The 18720-nt window shown below is 42.7% G+C and overlaps 1 protein-coding gene across 7 annotated transcripts in view; it reads left to right on the forward strand.

The window, feature by feature from the left end:
• CHD7 (chromodomain helicase DNA binding protein 7) overlaps positions 1–18720 on the forward strand; it is a 197471-nt gene that overhangs the window by 66649 nt on the left and 112102 nt on the right. For all 7 annotated transcript variants that reach the window (XM_077166842.1, XM_077166843.1, XM_077166841.1 and 4 more), the window contains exon 2: positions 1179–3001. In XM_077166842.1, the coding sequence (XP_077022957.1) occupies positions 1352–3001 (1650 nt within the window). In that variant the 5' untranslated portion in view covers positions 1179–1351. The remainder of the gene's footprint in view (positions 1–1178; positions 3002–18720) is intronic.

Below are 18720 nucleotides of genomic sequence, written 5' to 3' on the forward strand. Positions count from 1 at the left end.
GGATGTGTTGAACTTTCTTCTGTTGAAATGATTTTCACTTTTTTTTTTTTTTTTTTTTTTTTTTTTTAAAGGAAAGACAGAGAGAAGGAAGGAAGGATAGAAGGAAGGAAGAAAGGGAAACATTTTTAAACATTTTCTTGTTTTTATTGTATTCTGTTTCTCCGTTTTTGTTACATGGGCTGGGGCCGGGAATCGAACCGAGGTCCTCCGGCATAGCAGGCAAGCACTTTGCCCGCTGAGCCACCGCGGCCCGCCCATGATTTTCACTTTTGATTAAATCCGGGGAGAGCTTTCTGCTCTCCACTCTTGAGAATGGTTGCCCTGTATAAACTCTTCCTGCTGCTGCTCTCTCCTGAGGGTCACGGGGTGCTGTTCTCTGATGGATGGGGACTCTGCCCCCAGCACACAAACTTGGCTCCCGTGGGGAACGTTGTGGGTGAAATTGGCGCGTGCACATACACACATACACACCCCACCATAGAATGAAACTTTCCCTCCAGTCCCTTCCCAAGTCCTGTATACATTTCCGCTGTGACAGGCGATGGAACGATGAACTGACGACATTCTCCTTTGCTTCTCGTGTTCTGCACACGCTCCGGTTAGAATTCTCAGTCCCTGCCGCGAAGTTGCATGTAGGCTGTACATATCTCATTTATATGAAATAACGGATTTTGTTATTTGTATAATCCTCCAGTCGATTTAACCAGTCTGAGCTTTTCACAGGCCACTCGGGGGACCTAGGTTGAGGCCGTGCTGCTGGAAGCCGGGGCACTTCCAGGGCCGCAGTTGGGCAGATGGACGGGCCGGCTGTATCCGTGCATCTGCCTGCCTGCTGTGGCAGCTGCCGCCGCTTCACATTGCGTTCTTTTGTTCTGTTCCATCTGAGAATGGAACGCTAGGAAGTGTAGTGAATGGATTAATTTAAGGTTAAGGTTAGTGTTTTGCTTGCTTTCTAAGTAACTGATCATAATAATGCTTCTGGCAGAAACTAATGAGTTTCTCTTAAAGCGAACTAGATTTATAAAATACAGCCCAGCGAGGGGGCCAGGTTAGGATTCTTTGATGAAAACCAAATTCAGATGTGTAAACCTTGGCCGTTTTTTTTTTTTTTTTTTAGCATTTGTTTCTAACGCTTTTGTTTTCTTCTTCCTTTCTCCCCACCTCCCACTCCCTTGCAGGACCTAGATCCAGACTTTGCCTGACACTGCAGGGTCCAGGAGAATTAAGGAAATATGGAATGACACGAAGAAGATTAGCCGAGGATTACAGGCTTTGAGGACAGCACCTCGGTGACGGGGAGCACAGACCCGCCCCGGAGCTGCAGCCGGCAGGAGCTCCGTGCTGGCAGACCATGGCGGATCCAGGAATGATGAGTCTCTTTGGCGAGGATGGGAATATTTTCAGTGAAGGCCTCGAAGGCCTTGGCGAATGTGGTTATCCTGAAAATCCAGTCAATCCCATGGGTCAGCAAATGCCGATGGACCAAGGCTTTGCCTCCTTGCAGTCATCCCTTCACCACCCCTCCACTAACCAGAGCCAATCCAAGCTGACCCACTTTGACCACTATAATCAGTACGAGCAGCAGAAGATGCACCTGCTGGATCAGCCTGGCAGGATGATGGGCGGCAGCCCCGGAAACGGGCTGGCATCCCCTCACTCGCAGTACCACACCCAGCCCGTCCCTCAGGTCCCACACAGCAGCAGCGGCGGCGCTCAGATGGGGGTGTACCCCGGGATGCAGAGCGAGAGGCACGGGCAGTCTTTTGTGGACAGCGGCTCCATGTGGGGCCCTCGGGCTGTCCAGCTGCCTGACCAGATTCGGGCCCCCTACCAGCAGCCGCCCCCGCAGCCCCCACAGCCGGCCCCGTCGGGCCCCCCCGCTCAGGGCCACCCCCAGCACATGCAGCAGATGGGGAGCTACATGGCGCGCGGGGACTTCTCGCTGCAGCAGCACGGCCAGCCGCCGCAGAGGATGGGCCAGTTTTCCCAAGGCCAGGAGGGCCTCGGTCAAGGGAACCCCTTCATTGCCACCTCAGGACCCGGCCACCTGCCGCACGTTCCCCAGCAGAGCCCGGGCCTGGCGCCGTCCCTGCGCCACTCAGTGCAGCAGTTCCACCACCACCCGCCGACTGCTCTCCACGGAGAATCGGTGGCCCACAGCCCCAGATTCTCCCCGAATCCTCCTCAACAGGGGGCCGTTAGGCCACAAACCCTTAACTTTAGTTCTCGGAGCCAGACGGTCCCCTCACCTACTATAAACAACTCAGGGCAGTATTCTCGATATCCTTACAGTAACCTAAATCAGGGATTAGTTAACAATACAGGGATGAATCAAAATTTAGGCCTTACAAATAATACCCCAATGAATCAGTCCGTACCAAGATACCCCAATGCTGTAGGATTTCCATCAAACAGTGGTCAAGGACTAATGCACCAGCAGCCCATCCACCCCAGCGGCTCACTTAACCAAATGAACACACAAACTATGCATCCTTCACAGCCTCAGGGAACTTATGCCTCTCCACCTCCCATGTCACCCATGAAAGCAATGAGTAACCCAGCAGGCACCCCTCCTCCGCAGGTCAGGCCTGGAAGTGCTGGAATACCAATGGAAGTTGGCAGTTATCCAAATATCCCCCACCCTCAGCCGCCTCACCAGCCCCCCGGTGCCATGGGAATTGGACAGAGGAATATGGGCCCCCGAAATCTGCAGCAGTCGCGTCCATTCATGGGCATGTCTTCGGCGCCGAGGGAGTTGCCGGGGCACATGAGGCCCAACGGCTGTCCAGGAGTCACCCTCGCCGAGCCACAGGCAATCCCGGAGCGGCTTCTCCCTGGACAGCAGCCGCCCTTCCAGCCACTGCCCACCTGCCCTGCAATGCAGCCCCACCCCGGGAGCTTGCACCACCAGCCCTCCCCGCCGCCGCACCCTCACCACCAGCCCTGGGCACAGCTCCACCCCTCTCCCCAGAACACCCCGCAGAAAGTGCCTGTGCGCCAGGTAAGGCAACGCGCGCCCTGCCCTCTCTTAAACGTGCCGTCCAGCACGGCCAGCCAGGCTGGCAGAACTTCCCTTTAAACACGAAAAGCTTCTTCTGCATGAGTTCCTTAAGTGTTGGCAGGTAAGCTGCTCCAGATGCTTGGTTCTTCTGTTACTTCCTTTGTTTACTCACTCCTGTGCTGGCTTCTGCATTCATTCTTCCACTTGAAAAGTTTTGGTTTCCCAATACCAGGAATTGTGCTGGGTGCTAAGCCTACATAGATAACCAAGGCTTGCTTCCCGCCTGCAGGGAACACAGTCACTGCCAGAAGGGAGGAGAAGGCTGGGCTCAGAAAACTCATCTAGCACACTCTGTATCTTCTCTTCTGTCTTTTTCTAGCTGTCCTTTTCCCTCTTCTTTCTCTCTCTGTTTTAGAAATACAGTTAAACTTGGTCTCCAGCCAACTTTCATGAGTTTGTGGTAGTGCCTCCCCCACCCCCCTTATATCATGATTTTTTTTCAAGCTGCAAAATGTGTACTTTCGTAACATTTATTTGCCCAAGGGTCAAACGTTAGTTTAAACTTAAATTGCAAACAGTAGAAAATCACAGTAAACAATAGTCCACAGAATGTGTTTGCTCTCAAGGAGGTTTGGGTACCTAGCACTGAAGTAAGAATCTTCCTTTTTTTTTGTAAGCTAGGATTTTTGTTATCCTGCAGAATTCATAAGAGAACACTTTTAAGCTGTGGTAGTCACAAAGGCTCTTCCCATGAAAAATCTTGGTGTTTATGCCCAAGGCCCAGGAAGAATAGGTGGCCAGCTATGTGTACAGATTATTCTGAGTGCTGTTCAAAAAATCGTATCGATTACCTGCTCCAGCTGCAGTTCTGCTTCTGGATGGCACAGTAGGTGATATTGGAGGTATAAGGCATAATGCTGGTTCTCAGGGAACTCAGAATCAATTTGGACAGAATAATGGAATATAAAGCAGAGTATGGGGCCATGCATGGTTATGTGACGTGTCAGGGAAGGGAAGCAGCCATGGGTCAGACTGCTTAGGATTTGGCGACAGCATGTGAACCGAGATAGACATTTCAGGTTGGGGGATAGTTTGTTAAACCAGGGCAGGAGAAGAAGAGCTTGCTTCAGGGCTCGGGGATGGGGAACAAGAGGAGAGGGTTCTGTTCTAAGGAGTTTGGACCTAAATGGGGAGCCAGTGGTATTGAAGAGGGAGTGTATAGGATGGATGGGGATAGAAGGTGAATCTTGGCCTGTGGTACTGCCCAGGCCTGAGATGATGGTTTTGGACAGGGGTGGGGTCGTAGGAGCAGAAAGGAGGGAACCATGTGAAGTAAAAGGGTTGGGGCAGGGGGCAGGTGTCTGGAAGCTGCAGGTGGGATGAGGAATTTACAGCAGGGCCTCGTGGGAAGGGCTGAGAAGGGGTGGCTAGCAAATGCAGGGGCCTTGGGGAGGCTGCCCTCCATAGTGGGCTTGGGTTCTGCCCCTATCTGCCCTGCCCAGGAGAAGGCTGGCCTCCCTTCTCCTGTGCAGTCTAAACCCTGGGTGGGTGCTTGGTGGCCCACATGGGAGGGGGTCCTGGGTACTGCAGCTCCAGACCTCCCACTGACTTGCAAGGGCTTCCTATACCTTGTGCCCTGGGCTGTAAACTCAGAGAGGCCCCAAGTTCCCTGCTTTCTGCTCATCCAACTCCTCGAATATATAATTACAACAAACAGGAAACACACTCAGTACTTTCATTGTAGGTAAAATGAATTTTTCTTTATTTTGCCATGGTATTTACTTTCTTATTTCTGCTTAATTTTGCACCCTCTTCAGATCTTGAAGCACTCAGGTTTGAAAACAGTCCTAGGGAGCTGGTCTTGGGAGGAGCATAGGCTTTCAAGTCAGAGAAGTATTTGAATCCCAGCTTTATCACGTATTAGCTTGAGGACCTTGGGCAAGTTACTTGGCCACTCTGAACCTCAGCTTCTTCATCATTGGAACAGGGAGAGTAGCTCCCAACTCAGAAGGTGTCGGGACCAAGCAAAAAAATGCAGGCCGGGAGTCTGAAGCATAGCCAGTCCCTGGTAAATGCCCACTTATGTTAATTCCACTCTAGGCTTCATTGTCTACTCTCCTGTAATGCAAACCTGGCTTCATAATTATATCATGCCACCTATAGATATGATGTAAAATTGATTTCATTTTTTTATTGTTAAATATAACATATATACAGAAAAGCCATAAATTTCAAAGTATGTTATAACAGGTAGTTAAAGAACAGATTTCAGAGTTTGGTATGGATTCCAGAATTTTAGGGTTTTCCTTGTAGCTGCTCCAAGACACAGGAGACTAAAAGAAATATCAGTATAATAATGCAGTTGTCATATTCATTTGTTCAATCCCGTGTTCTCTGGTATAACTCCTCCTTCTCCTTTGATCCCTTCTCCCAATCCTTAAGGTTATTTGGGCTTTGCCCATTTTAACTTCATGTTAGAAAGGACTGTTGGTAATATGGGATAGGGGGATGGAACTAGTTGATGTTTTGGAGAGGGTTCAGGACTTATCTGGCCTAGGAACCCATCTGGAGGTTGTAGGTTTCTGGGAAGTAATGACAGTGATGGAACCTTTATAGAATCACAGATGAAGCCCTAGGTGTTCTTTAGGCTTGGCAGGAATAGTTTTGGTTGTGGTTTGGCAAACCATGATAGATAGCAATACCTAGCAGAAGCTTGTATAAGATTTGCTTCCATATTAGCCTTTCAGCTCTATTTGAATTACCTTAGCCATTGATACCTTATTTTGTTACAGTTCTTTTCCCCTATTTAGTCAGGCAGGCTTTGTCGATTCCATGATGCTAGGGGTAGGGCCAGGCTCATCCCTAGGAGTCATGCCCCATGTTGTCAGGGAGACTTTCACCCCCTAGGTGTCATGTCCCATGGAGAGGGGAGGGTAATGATTTTACTTGTAGAATTGGGCTTAGAGAGAGGCCACATCTGAGCAACAAAAGAGGTCTTCTGGAAGTAATTGTTAGCCATAACTATAGTTAAGCTAAGCTTTCTTGTGAAATAAGCTTCTTAAGAGCAAGCTTCAAGATCAAGGGCTTGGCCTATTGACTTGAGAGTACTTAATATTTGAGATAATTTCAGGGGTTTCCCTGGTGGCATAGCTTAATGTTCCACGTTTTCCCTCCTGTCCTTCAAGGGACTTTGCCAACACTTTCTAATTATCTGCTCAAAATACTCTGGATGCATCTGGGCATTACATTACATTATACAGAATTGTAAGCCCTCATTCACATTTGGGCTCCATGTGTTTGGGTTGTTTAAATGATCTATCCAGAGAGGTTGAGTTAGATTATGTGCTACAGAACATTTAGGTTTTGGTTAAATAAACCTCTCTTCCTTTGTTCTCATTGGGTAGGTGAAGTTCTAAGATACAGATAATGTCCTCTTTACCCTTGTATTCTGATTTACCTTAGTCTTGACCCGATTGGTTTTGTTCTTACTCTAATTGAAGCTTGATCTCTTTTTGAGCACAGCCTCTTAAAAATCTAGAAATAACGGTTTCACCTCTGGACTAAATGTGAATGCTTTTAAGAGCTTATATTCTTGGTCCCAATTTTCTTACAATTATTTTAAAAAAGAGATCATACAGTGTCTGCTCTTTTGTTTCTATCTTGTTTTGCATCACATAATGTCCCTCCAGGTTCATTCACATCATTGCATGCCTCATGACTTCGTTTCATTCTGTGGCTGCACAATATTCAATCATATGTATGCACTATAGCTCGCTGTTCTACTTCTCAGTCAGTGTATTCTTTAGCCACCTCCATTCATTGGGCATCATATATAATGTCCAAAGTCATCAATCTGTGTCTTACATTTCCTCACTTAGTTGTATAGTCAGCAGCACTCTCAATTTTAGACAATTTTCATTGCTCCCAAGAGAAAAATAACTGATAAACACACCCTCACCAAAGAAAATATCCAAACCTCCCCTTAATTCTTATCCTTCCTGCCACTCCATTATTCACCCCTGGTATTGCTGTGGTACTTTTGATGTCCTATTAAACATAGTCCATAGCATACAATAGTAGGTTCCCCCTACACCCCAATATTATAAACTCTTTGTTCAAGATTTGTACCTTCAAAGTAGTTCATGCAAGAACTTATTTATATTTGTAGTGTTTAAAAATTTCATTTTTTTTTTTTATACATGGGCAGGCACCGGGACTCGAACCCGGGTCCTTGGGCATGGCAGGCAAGCACTCTTACCTACTGAGCCACTGTGGCCCACCCCAAAATTTCATTTTTAAGTAGGACATTAAATATGGTAAAATATAGCCTTGGAAGTAAAATACTAAATGTGATTTGTGCAAATTTTGCCCGTCTTAGCCCATGTTCCTCGGCGTGAGGAGGATGATGGCAGGGGTAGCTCAAAGTGCTGGCCCATACGCCTGCACCTTCTCTAGCTTCCTTGGAATGACTCGCATTGCGCTCTAGCAAATGTTTCTTTCTGATTATATTTTACTTTAGAATTACTAAAGTTATTTTACATTACATATATGACAGAATGGTGGTTTGGAACCATGCTGCGTAGCAGAGTGGCTAGTGGGTTAGGTTGGAATGTTGATGTAATTCACTATCTGAATTATCAGATGCAGCTAGTTTGTTGACTCTTCTTGAGTTTTCCACTTTTCAAAAATGGAATTTATGCTCTTTAAGTGTTTTCATAGGTTCTATAACACATTTTCTAAATTGTATAACACAGTTAAGTAATTTTAAATATTAATTTTGTATTGAAGTGCCAACAAAGGAAAATATTAGAACAAAAAGGCTAAAGTTCATCAGATCAAAATGTATAAAACTGTACCTATTGGTGTGTGGACATATTCTTTAATGGAAACTCTAGACTCTCCTGATTGTTGGATACAATTTACAGAAGAACAAAAATAACTCTAGCTTTTATTTCTTTCTAAAAGCTTATTAGAACACTAGTTTTCAAACGTTTTCTCCTCGGATGTCCTTTGTCCTCTTAAAAAATTAGTGAAGATCCAAAAGATTAGTGAGGACCTGAAAGAGGTTTTGTATATGTGGGTTATGTGAATTAGTATTTACTGTTTTCTAAAGCTAACACTGAGGATATTTAAAATATTCACTTAACAATAAAATATTCATTTAACAATAGTAGTAATAAACCACCACCATAAATATACATAAATGAAATGACATGGTTTTCTAAAACAAATGATTAATGACATTGTTTTGGATTTTCACAAAGTGTTGGATTCTCACACCTGCTTCTTTGTGTAAAGTATGCAATCACAAGTCGCGAGCTTCTGGAAACTTCCGTCGTGCACTGAGAGAATGAGGATAAAAAAGGCCAGTAACACCTTAGCTTTAGGTCTCCTGGAGTCCCCCTCGCACACCTGCAGAGCTCTAGGCATGAAGGAAGGAGGAGGTTTTGGAGTCTTCTGACACCGGGCGCACGGTGTGGTTACTCACCCGGTGACCTGGGGCTCTCCCACGTCAGGGCCTCGATTTCCTCCTCAGACGAGGGCTGCTTAGACCCTCCTGGTCGGAGGCACAGGGAGGTCAGCAGTGAGGTCCGCGAGGTACTTAATAGGGGGTCGGGCACACCGTGGGAACTCCAAAACGATGCGTCGTCATCAGGCAAACCTGCCAAAATTTTAAAATAATCGAATCACCCACTCCAGCGTAAAAAGTGCAGTCATGGGCTTTGACTTCATTTCCTGAGTTTCCGCAAACACCTACCGAGTCTGGAGGCTCGCAGCATGCTGTGCGGGGGGCGGCCTGCGGCGAGGAGAGGGGGGACGTGGTGGACCAGGCGGGGAGAATGCGCGGGCGAGTGGTGCGCGTCCCCGGTGGGCGAGGGGCAGGGTTAGGGGTGGGTTTTCTGGGCAAATGTGCGAGCCGAGGCGTGAAGGATCAGTCCGAGTGCGGAGAAGCCCAGGTGAAACCACGGGAAATGAGCTTAAGGCTTAGGAAGCGCTAGGTGCAAAGAAGGAGGGCGTCCCTAGAGGCCCCTCGGTGGCACTGGAATTCGGGGCGGGGTGCGGCACGGGTGCCGTGCGGAGGGGCCTGCCCACCCGGGGAGACGCGCAGCTGCGGCAGTGAGCAGGGGTGCCGCCGAGAGTGGGGAGCCCGGCAGTGCAGCGGCCGTCACCATGGACTTGACGAGAACAACCCAGAAGGAAAGCACAGAAGGCCTTTCGTTCATTTGAAGAGCCTAGCTAAAGAAAGACTGGCTGAAGGGATTGTCTTTTAGGGAACAAACAGATCCCCAGATTCCCAAATAACTTATGGACAGATCCACACAGGTGACCCAGTTCATGAACCAAACGCTCAGGCTGGAGAACTCTCGGGATTTTAGAAGTAGACTTTGCATATATGTGTGTCCCTTCAGTTAATTTGGCCCTGAAACAGTCTTGGTGAAGGAGAACAAAAGTAGGAAAAAAACATTTTTTTTCATCACGTAGTTGTATATTCATTATCATGATCATTTCTTAGAACATTTGCATCAATTCAGAAAAAGAAATAAAAAGAAAACAGAAAAAAATTCCTAAGTACCACGCCCCCTTTTGCCCCCCCCATTGATCACCAGCACTTCAATCTACTAAATTTACTTTAAAATTTGTTCCCCCTATTATTTATTTATTTTTAATCCGTATGTTTTACTCTTCTGTCACTAAGGTAGATAAAAGGAACATCAGACACAAGGTAGAAAACACTTTTTAAAGGACCACCAGGATTGAGGTCATGGGCAATAATTTCCCTGATCCTGTTTTTCTCCGAAGAGATAAAAAGAAAGGACCTGAGAGAATCAGTAACTTTTTTCATCCTCTCTCCTTCCATGACATCTTTAAAATGCATGCACACACACACAACAACAACGACAACTGACTTTTCTGGCAAAACTTTCCAGGTAAATCTCAAGTAGAGTCTGCCCTTTTCTGAACTCCTCTGCATACACCCAGTGATTATAGAGTTCCAGACACAGTAGGCAGCATGAAGGAAAGGTTACGGAGGAACTAGCCATACTTCCTCAAGCCTAATGTATGCAAGTTGTACTCAGAAGTAGAAAAAAATATTTTTCTAGTGGAGAATATACGTATCCTGTGACTACTACCCTTGACCTCCGTTTTGCTTTCACACCCCTAAAGGTGTCTAGGGGACACAGGGGAAACAAAGAAAAATCAGCTTTTGCTTAAGTGACATTTCAGTGGCTTTTCTAAGTGTACCGGATTCAGAAAGCAGTTCCTCTCGTTGGAGTGGGTTGTCCTGCTGCACTGTTCACACATTAAATCAGGAGGAATCACAGCTTTCACCACGGGCTGGGCTCACTGGTTATTTTTCATGATGCTTGGATTAAAGCAGGCCATCTCAGCAAAAGCAAGGAAACATTCTAAGTTGTCTGCCCTTTCACCACATGGTCTAAAAGCATGAATGAGTCACTTACTAAACGCAAGCCTTGCCTTTTATTTTGTAAAGGAGTATGGTTTTCTGAGACTCTTAAATTATTGCAGATAATAAGAATGGAGTTTTTTAGCTCATTTTCAAAGCCTGACTGTCAGGCCGCTGCTGAGTGTCCCAAGTAGCAAGTTGATTTTCTTAACTTTAAAAACTTTTAATTTTTAATTGTAGATAATGCATTTTTATCATGTACTGGTTGCTTTTACTCAACTGCATTAAAGAAATACACATTGAGTGCCTTTTATGTGGTGTGGGGAAGGTAGGAAGGGACTGAAGGCCTTCAGTGAGACAGGTGGGCATTGTCTTATTTAGGTATGATATTCTGACCACCATTTTTGCCTTCCTAGAAACAGTGCTGCTGTCCAGTCCAAATGGAAGGGGAGCCGTAAGGGCGAGACATAAATACTATTTAAAATTTTCTGGTTGCTCATTAAAAGACCAAAAGAGAAGGAGTTGAAACTAATTTTAGTGATATGTTCAATTAACCCAACATATCCTAAATATTATTCTAACACATAATCAGTATTAAAAAATGAGCTATTTTATGTAAGTATTTGAACTCTGGTTTCCATTAGAGCCCTGCTCAGTTCAACCAGCTGCATTTCGGTTGCTCAGTAGCCACCCGTGCCTCAAGGCTTCCCCGTCCAACAGCATGACCTTTTCGTTATCAGTAGGTTCAAATTCTTTTTTAAGAATTTAAACAAGTCAGAGTACGAATAATTTTTTTTTGCATATGAACAAATTTAGAATTGTTTAGTGTAATCAGGACAGGTATTATTGTCCTCCTTGTAAGGTGGGAAAGTATTATCATCAGTAATGCATTGGAGTGTGTGCGTGGGGGGGTCAGAATCAGTACATGAAAAGGTAGATTATGGACGTGAGATATTTGTTTGGCTTTCAAAGAAGGCTGTCTGAATGCTGTCTTTTATATAATCAACCTCGTGTGCTTCTCCAAAAGGTGGATTACAGCCATTTTCAAGATTTTAGTTGCAGGTGATGTTTGGATATTTCGTTGTTAAATTTTTATTCCTACCTAAGAATCTGTTTAAGTCTCTTTAAACTATGTCACTAATAGAATTGCTAGCTTCTGCATGAAAGTGGCTCCTCAACGATAAGGTGGAAGGCCTTCTTTTTTACTATTAAGCATGTTCCTCTTTCTTTTTCTTACCCCCTTTTCTTTACACTTTTTTTTCTTCTTCATTTTCCTCAATTATCCAGGAAGGCAGTCTCTGGCTCTGCAGAGTGTTAGTTGGCTGAGGAAAGAGAATTGGCAGGTGGATCAGGGGGATAGATAGGGACAAGCACTGTAGGACGCTTCTCAAAAATAAGTTTTACTATTCATGATTCCACCTGAGATAACTAACAGTAATTCCTTAGTGTCCCCTACTGTTCGGACAGCCAGGATGCACATTTCCCCAGCTGCATGAAAAACCTCTCAATACCTGGACTGTCCGATTCAGTTTCATTGCAGTCTGCTTACAGGACTTGTTGCGTCTCTAAAAGTCTGACTCTAGAGCCTTTTCTCTCCCTCCGTTTTGTCCCAAGTTAGGAACTTGAAGAAGCTGCACCATGTGTCTGGAGAGTTTCCCACAATCCAGATTTGTCAGCTGCATCCATTCGTTGTCATCTGTCATCTGATATGTTCTTTTTTTAAACCGGTATTTGCTCAAAAAAAAAAATTTAAAAAGCGCTGCAGAAACTAGCTTGTTGAATTTATCTTAATCTTGACATTGTAATATTATTTTCAATTCTCTGTAGTCATAGTAGTAAGTCTGTAGATAATCTGCATGCTACCACTGAGAGGTGGCCCTCACTCTTCCTTTGCTCCTGCATGCAGCTCTTTCAACATGGGTGAAGTCAGTGGCGAGCTTGTGCTTTTAAAGCCTTGCAAAACTTTGGCAGGTGATGGTGCATTGCCTGGAGTAAAGTTTGGTCTTTCTCCACCTAGTGTAAAAAAATGTAGGAGAACCTTCTAGGGATTATGGCACATAGGGTGGGAGTGATGGAGAATTTAAAGAAAGCTGGCGAAGGGCCATACAATTGACGCCATTTTAAAGTCAGACGTCAACATGTATAAGGGGCTCTCGTCCTGGCTTGAACCTGGCCAAGAAACACCATGGGTGAGGCAACCCTGAAAGGCCTGTCCTCACATTTTATTTCAGTGATTGAAATAAAGTCGTCATCCAGGTAGTTATTTGAAGGCAGCATACCATTTTCATGCTTCTTAATGAAGAGCAAACTCTTTCTGATCTGCTTTATAGCATCTCTAACCTGTTCCCCTCCACTGCCTTCCGTGTATAATTTAATTCCATACAATTTTGCTCCACAGGTTTCAGGAGAGTTCCTGGGCTTTAACCCTGAGTGAAAGAAAAAAAGTGTGGGTTAGGCTATAAACAAGGGACATTCATCGTGAGAACTTTACTGTTTTGTTTGTGTGTTTTGGCCAGGCCTTAAAGAATTGGTGACTACCAAAGAGGTGTAAGTGGTGATGTTGGAAAAACTTGAGTTTTTTGAATGTTAGGTGTTTTAACGTCATAAAAGAGAGTGGGTTGTGCCCTTCGTTGGCTCTTTTTGGGCTGGCTGGAGCGGATTTGCAGCATTAGTATGGAATCCCCACCCTCACCCACAGGTGGACTGTGAACCTCTCCCCACCCCCCATTTGACAGCAGCTGCAGGGCACGTGGTTTGGGGTCTCCACACGCGGATCTTCTCTAGCCAGTAGGCAAAGAATTTCAGCTCATTGTTTTTATGAAACTTGTTTTGAAATTATATTTCTGAATGTGTTCTTTAATGAAAAGGAGTGTAGAGATGTAAAATTCTTGTTGAATGTAGGAATATTTGAAATTAAAGTTCTATTTTTAGATCATGCTTTTTAACTCAAAACAGTCATATAGTTGTGGGGTTATTCTATGTTAGGATGTGTTGGTTTTTGCTGCTCATTTTAAAAACACATCTAGATGTCAGTCACCAGGAAGAGATGGCTAACCTCGTAACTAATGTCAGACTGGGGCAGTGGGGAACTAACTAGGAGAATTTACCTTAATCGTGGCATCTTAATATCACTCTCTGCTGTCAGTAGTTACAGCAGTAAGTCTAGTCTGTATTTAGCCACTGAGAGAAATGGAGCTGGGCCATCAACAGGTAGGATGCACTGGCTTAGCTTCAGCTGGCCTGTTACTAAGCTCATTGCATTTCTGGCTGCTCTCACTGCAAAGACACTTTCATAAAGGAAAACTATTGAAATGCATAAATAGCTTGGTTTAAAAGAGACAAGTGAAAGCAGTTTAGGGGGAAAGTTTGGTGATTTAATGAGGAGCTAAGTAGTATTTCATTTTATCAGCAATCCTGTGTATTCTTCTGCAGTGGGAAATGTTCCTGGGGCACGCTCACCTCCTGGCCGGGATAAGATGCTGTAACAGCTTTTTTTTTAAAATTTATTTTTATCTTTTAAATTTTTTTTATTAATTTTTAAGTTAAAAAAATTTATGTAACAACAAACACGCATAAACATTCTTAACATATGATCATTCCATTCTACATATATAATCAGTAATGCACAATATCATCACATAGTTGGATATTCATCATCATGATCATTTCTTAGAACATTTGCATCAATTCAGAAAAAGAAATAAAAAGAAAACAAAAAAATCATACATACCATACCCCTTACCCCCTCCCTTACATTGATCACTAGCATTTCAGTCTAAATTTATTTTAACATTTGTTCCCCTTATTATTTATTTTTATCCTGTATGTTTTACTCGTCTGTTGATAAGGTAGATAAAAGGAGCTTTTGTGCTCCGTGTCCTAATCAGCTTCACTTCTGATTCAGCAAAGTATCCCTCTGACTTTTGAAATAATGAGAGAACACTTAGCTTATAGAAGGAAGTATTCCAGAATCAGGTTCTAGGAAAGATCTTTATTTAAGCCTACAACTTTGGTTTTTGCAAGGAAGTTAGAAACCAATCCTTACATATAAATAAGGTCTAAACTAGGGTATCGTTGGTGAAGGAAAAAAAATACAGTAAGAGACCAGCCAATCATAGAGCAAAAATGAGCCAACCCATAAGATCGGTTTTAATAAGATTCCCACGTTTGACATTTGAGTGAGAACCCTTTGAATGCTATGCCGTGCTAGATACCAGAGAGGCATTTTATATTAAATATAAATCTAATTCCAAGACTAAATAAATGGGAAAGATGATTCAGAGGCTACTTATCTGACTTGCAGTGTTTCCCTTGTACTCTCCTTAGATGTCCTCACCCCTGATAGTCTTTCTGGTGGTCTCCATGCTGGTGGCAGCCAGGGCCTGCACCCCAACCCGGACGAGTCTGGAAAGGCTGGACACACGTACCACCAGTGCTCACGTGAAGTGCTGGCTAAGCCTTCCTAAAGATGCATTTCACTTCCCTAAAACCTTCGTTTCCTAGGGAGAGTATTTGTACGAATTGCATGGGATTATTATAAGAATTAAATGAGACAGTGGAGTAGAGCATTTAGCACAGCATCTGGCATGTGATAAAAGCCCAATAAAATTTAAATATTTGTATTATAACCACTGTTACCGTGGTTGGTCAAACAGGCGCTCAGAATGTTTCTTTTCTCTACTCTTTCACCTTAAAGCTGAAAGGCTTTCCCTTATTTTATAAAACAGGACATTTTATATCAATGCCTTAAGAAAATCAATTTATCAGATTATAAGGCAGGCAGAAATTAATAGTGTTTTTATTTGGGGGGCCAAAACTTAACATCACACTGCTCTGTTTCTTTTTATTGAATCTCTAGGAAATGTGGTACTGTGTATAAAATACCGACTTCTTTCCCAGTGTTTAATTTATTGGTAATTTTAGCCAAGGTAGAAAATCATCACTCAGTTTTTAGAAACTTTATGGGGTGAAAGTTAAGTTGGCTTCCTGTTTCATACTCCCGGGAGTTTCCCTTCTATTTCCTCCAATACCCAGGAGTGAAATATTTATATTAAATATATATTTAGTTCAGTAGTGTGTAAAGTTCAGTAGTACTACTATATATAGTTCTGTGACATATATAGCTCAGTAGTCTATACAGTTCAGTAGTATTAAATCTTAACTTTGTTAAATATAAATTCAAATTTAAACCTGTTAACCTTAAATTCAGTGATTCACGTCATCCTTTGTTTTTACCAACACCTTCGTGTTTTTCATGGTGTGCCCTTAAACTTCTTGAGATGATACTGTAATTTTGTTTAGTAAATGGGTTCATATTGAGTAGTATTGAAGGTACAGTTTTGAATTCAGGCTGATTGGTGAGGACCACACTGTTGAAGATCTTTTAAATATTTCTTTATCCAAATCTAATTTTTTTCCTTTAAGAACTTCATATAGTTTAAAGTGAGGCAGTAATAAAATAAAAACAATCTTGTGCTTTATCATAGTAGATACATTTTAAAAAAATTGTCCAAAGACAATTCATTTTTTTGAGCATGTAAGCCTTTCATTTTTGGAGACGACTTTTTATCCAGCTCATAATGCTGTTGCTACTTTTTGAAGTTTTATTTTAGAGCAATAGTATTTTCTGGTTAGCAGGAGCGCCTGTTTGAATTGCAGCTGAAGTCCTGCATTTTGTTGTTTTCTGTTCTTTAGGAAAGGACTCATTTACGTCTGTTTTCAATTTAAATGTAAGGGAAGGGGTCCTTCTGCTTGTTATCGTTACACTTTATATACTACAGTTTTTTTTCTTTTTATAAGGAATTGACCAAAGTAAAAATGAGGGAAAAAATAAAACAAGAAGGCCTTATTATTTCTTGTCTGTGTCCATCAGATATAATGTGTTTTCTAGATAGTCTGTGTAATATTTGTATTTACTTATTGAAGTGTAGTTTACGCACAATTTGTGTATAAAATTAAATGTTCCCTTCATATTACGGAAATATTATAAGGTGGTCTCAACCCAGGCCTTTCATATACTTTCATTTATATTCGTATGCATTTATAGACATACATATTTCCTTCAAGGTTTGAGGAAAAGAAAAACATTTACTTAACTGTAATACTGAAATCTGTCAGAAAGCATGTAATGTTTTCCCAGGTTATTTTGTTGCAGAAAGTTTGTCATGTATTTTGATAACATGCAAATGATGTTATATAATGCTTGTTCAAAAGAGCTTCCTATGATGATAGAAGTATTTTATATATGCTCTGTCATACAGTAAGAAGTGCTGTTGAGCACTTGAGATGGAGCTAGGGAGACTGAAGATGGAAAATTTAACTCTGTAATTTCAACTATTTTAAATTTAAATGGCCACACGTTGGCTGGTACCTACCATTTGGGCGGCTTAGATGTAACTCAACAAGAGAAATGACTTCACCAGAAAGTAAGTAGATCATGACTGAAACTATGAAAGAGAAGTATTTTTGTGGCCTCTGCAGCCCATGTGACCCTTGTGTGTCTACTTTTATTCTCTCTCACCTCTTACCAGACGGCCTTCCAGCCAGGTCCCCCATATCTCGGGGCCCCACCAGATAGTGACAGGAGATAGTGATCTGTCCGTGGGAATGCTGACATTGGTTATTTTTGGAATAAATCTTTGCTGTATATTAGCCAATTATTGTTAAACACTACTTTCTATTTTAGGTAATGCGAATGGAGCTTCTTATTTAATTTTTCTCCCAAAGAAGTCCCAGTCACAAATGTTTCAAAACAGACTTTTATTATTAGCTGGTTTCATGAGTTAGAAGTTGTCACAGCTGATGTCTGACAATTTGATATTAAATTCAGTCTCTTCATTACTGGAGGAAAAAATTTCAAAATACTTCCCCCAGTGCTTGTGACTGGCAATTATATTGCAATTATGTCTCCTGAGCTGTATTCTCCTTATTTCCAGGTCAGTGTTTGAAGTTGTGTGGGTCTCTTTTGATCAGGAGGGGCTAATTTCTTTCTTTAGCATTGAAGATAAATAGAGAAACATTCGTTATTATACGGTGCTATCTAAATTGAAATTGTTGTCCCATGATTTTATAATGTATGATTAGTGGAAGGGGGTGAAAGGGATTAAGTAGAGGTTTTAGGCTGTGGTCTTTTAGTTGATGTTTTTCCAAACAGGATTTGAGATGGTCTTACAAAAGGACATGTGTGCGTGTGCATATTGGTATGTGTATGCTATATATATATCTATCTGAAACTTAAATAGAAACAGGAAATCAGAGTTTGTAATGGAAGATCCAGGAAATATGCTAACTGGGGTTGATGTGGGTTTTGATACTGAGCATCAAAATCTGAGCTTCCTGGTGAGTGTGCAAAGGGAAACACAACAAGATGTGTAATTGTCATTATCGGAAAGAAGGAAACTTTTTTTTTTTTTGCAGAGAGATGTTTTTTTTCCTGATATACTCTGAAAGAAATTTTGCGTGGTGTATTTTTTTTGTGTGGGAGTTATTGATTGACATAGCAAATGATTTTCTTTGACAAGAGTGGTTTTACAACAAATGGAGAAAGTGTTTTTTTTCTCTATTTGCTGGTTGCCTCAGTGCCCCCTGTTGATAGCTCCAGAGGCTATAATGCCTGGGGGTGAGTATGGGGGGCTGTGCTGCTCTGAGAGCCCCTGCTTGTAAATAGTAGAACTGAAAGTGCTGTAGGTAGGGCAGGTTGCATATAATAGACACTCTCCCTTAGATTTGTGGTCGTTCTTTAAGTCATGTATGGGACCTGGACAGAAGAGAGTTTGATGGGAATTCTTTAAGGTCACCATGTGTCTAAAGTACCCATTTTGTATCTTATTGGTGGAGAGCAAAGCCATCTTCTAAGGAAACCAGTTCAGAGGACGGTAGGGAAAACATTGTTAATTTTATTTTAATGCAATTTTATTGACATATATATCACATACCATGTAATCACATTCAGTTTTTTTTTTTTTCGCTTAATAGGGGGATAAGGGGTATGGGATGGTTTAGGTTTTTTGGGGGGTGGAGGGTCTCCCACATGGCAGGCAAGCATTCTGCCACTGAACCACCCGTGTACCCACATTCAGGTTTTTTTTTAAAGCAGAAGAGGGAATTTATTGGTTCACATAACTGAAAAGTCCCGGGGATATACTGGCTTCAGGCATGGATGGATCCAGGGACACAAATGACATCATCAGGAACACAAGTCTCTATCTTTTGGCCCTTTCCTTTGCACTGAATTATTCTCTGACTGGTTCACTCCATGTAGTGGGCCCTGTTGGTTCCAGCTTTTCATGCTACAAATCTTAACAGCCGTAGC

The sequence above is a fragment of the Tamandua tetradactyla genome, chromosome 6 (assembly GCF_023851605.1).
Source record: "Tamandua tetradactyla isolate mTamTet1 chromosome 6, mTamTet1.pri, whole genome shotgun sequence".
Taxonomy (NCBI): domain Eukaryota; kingdom Metazoa; phylum Chordata; class Mammalia; order Pilosa; family Myrmecophagidae; genus Tamandua; species Tamandua tetradactyla.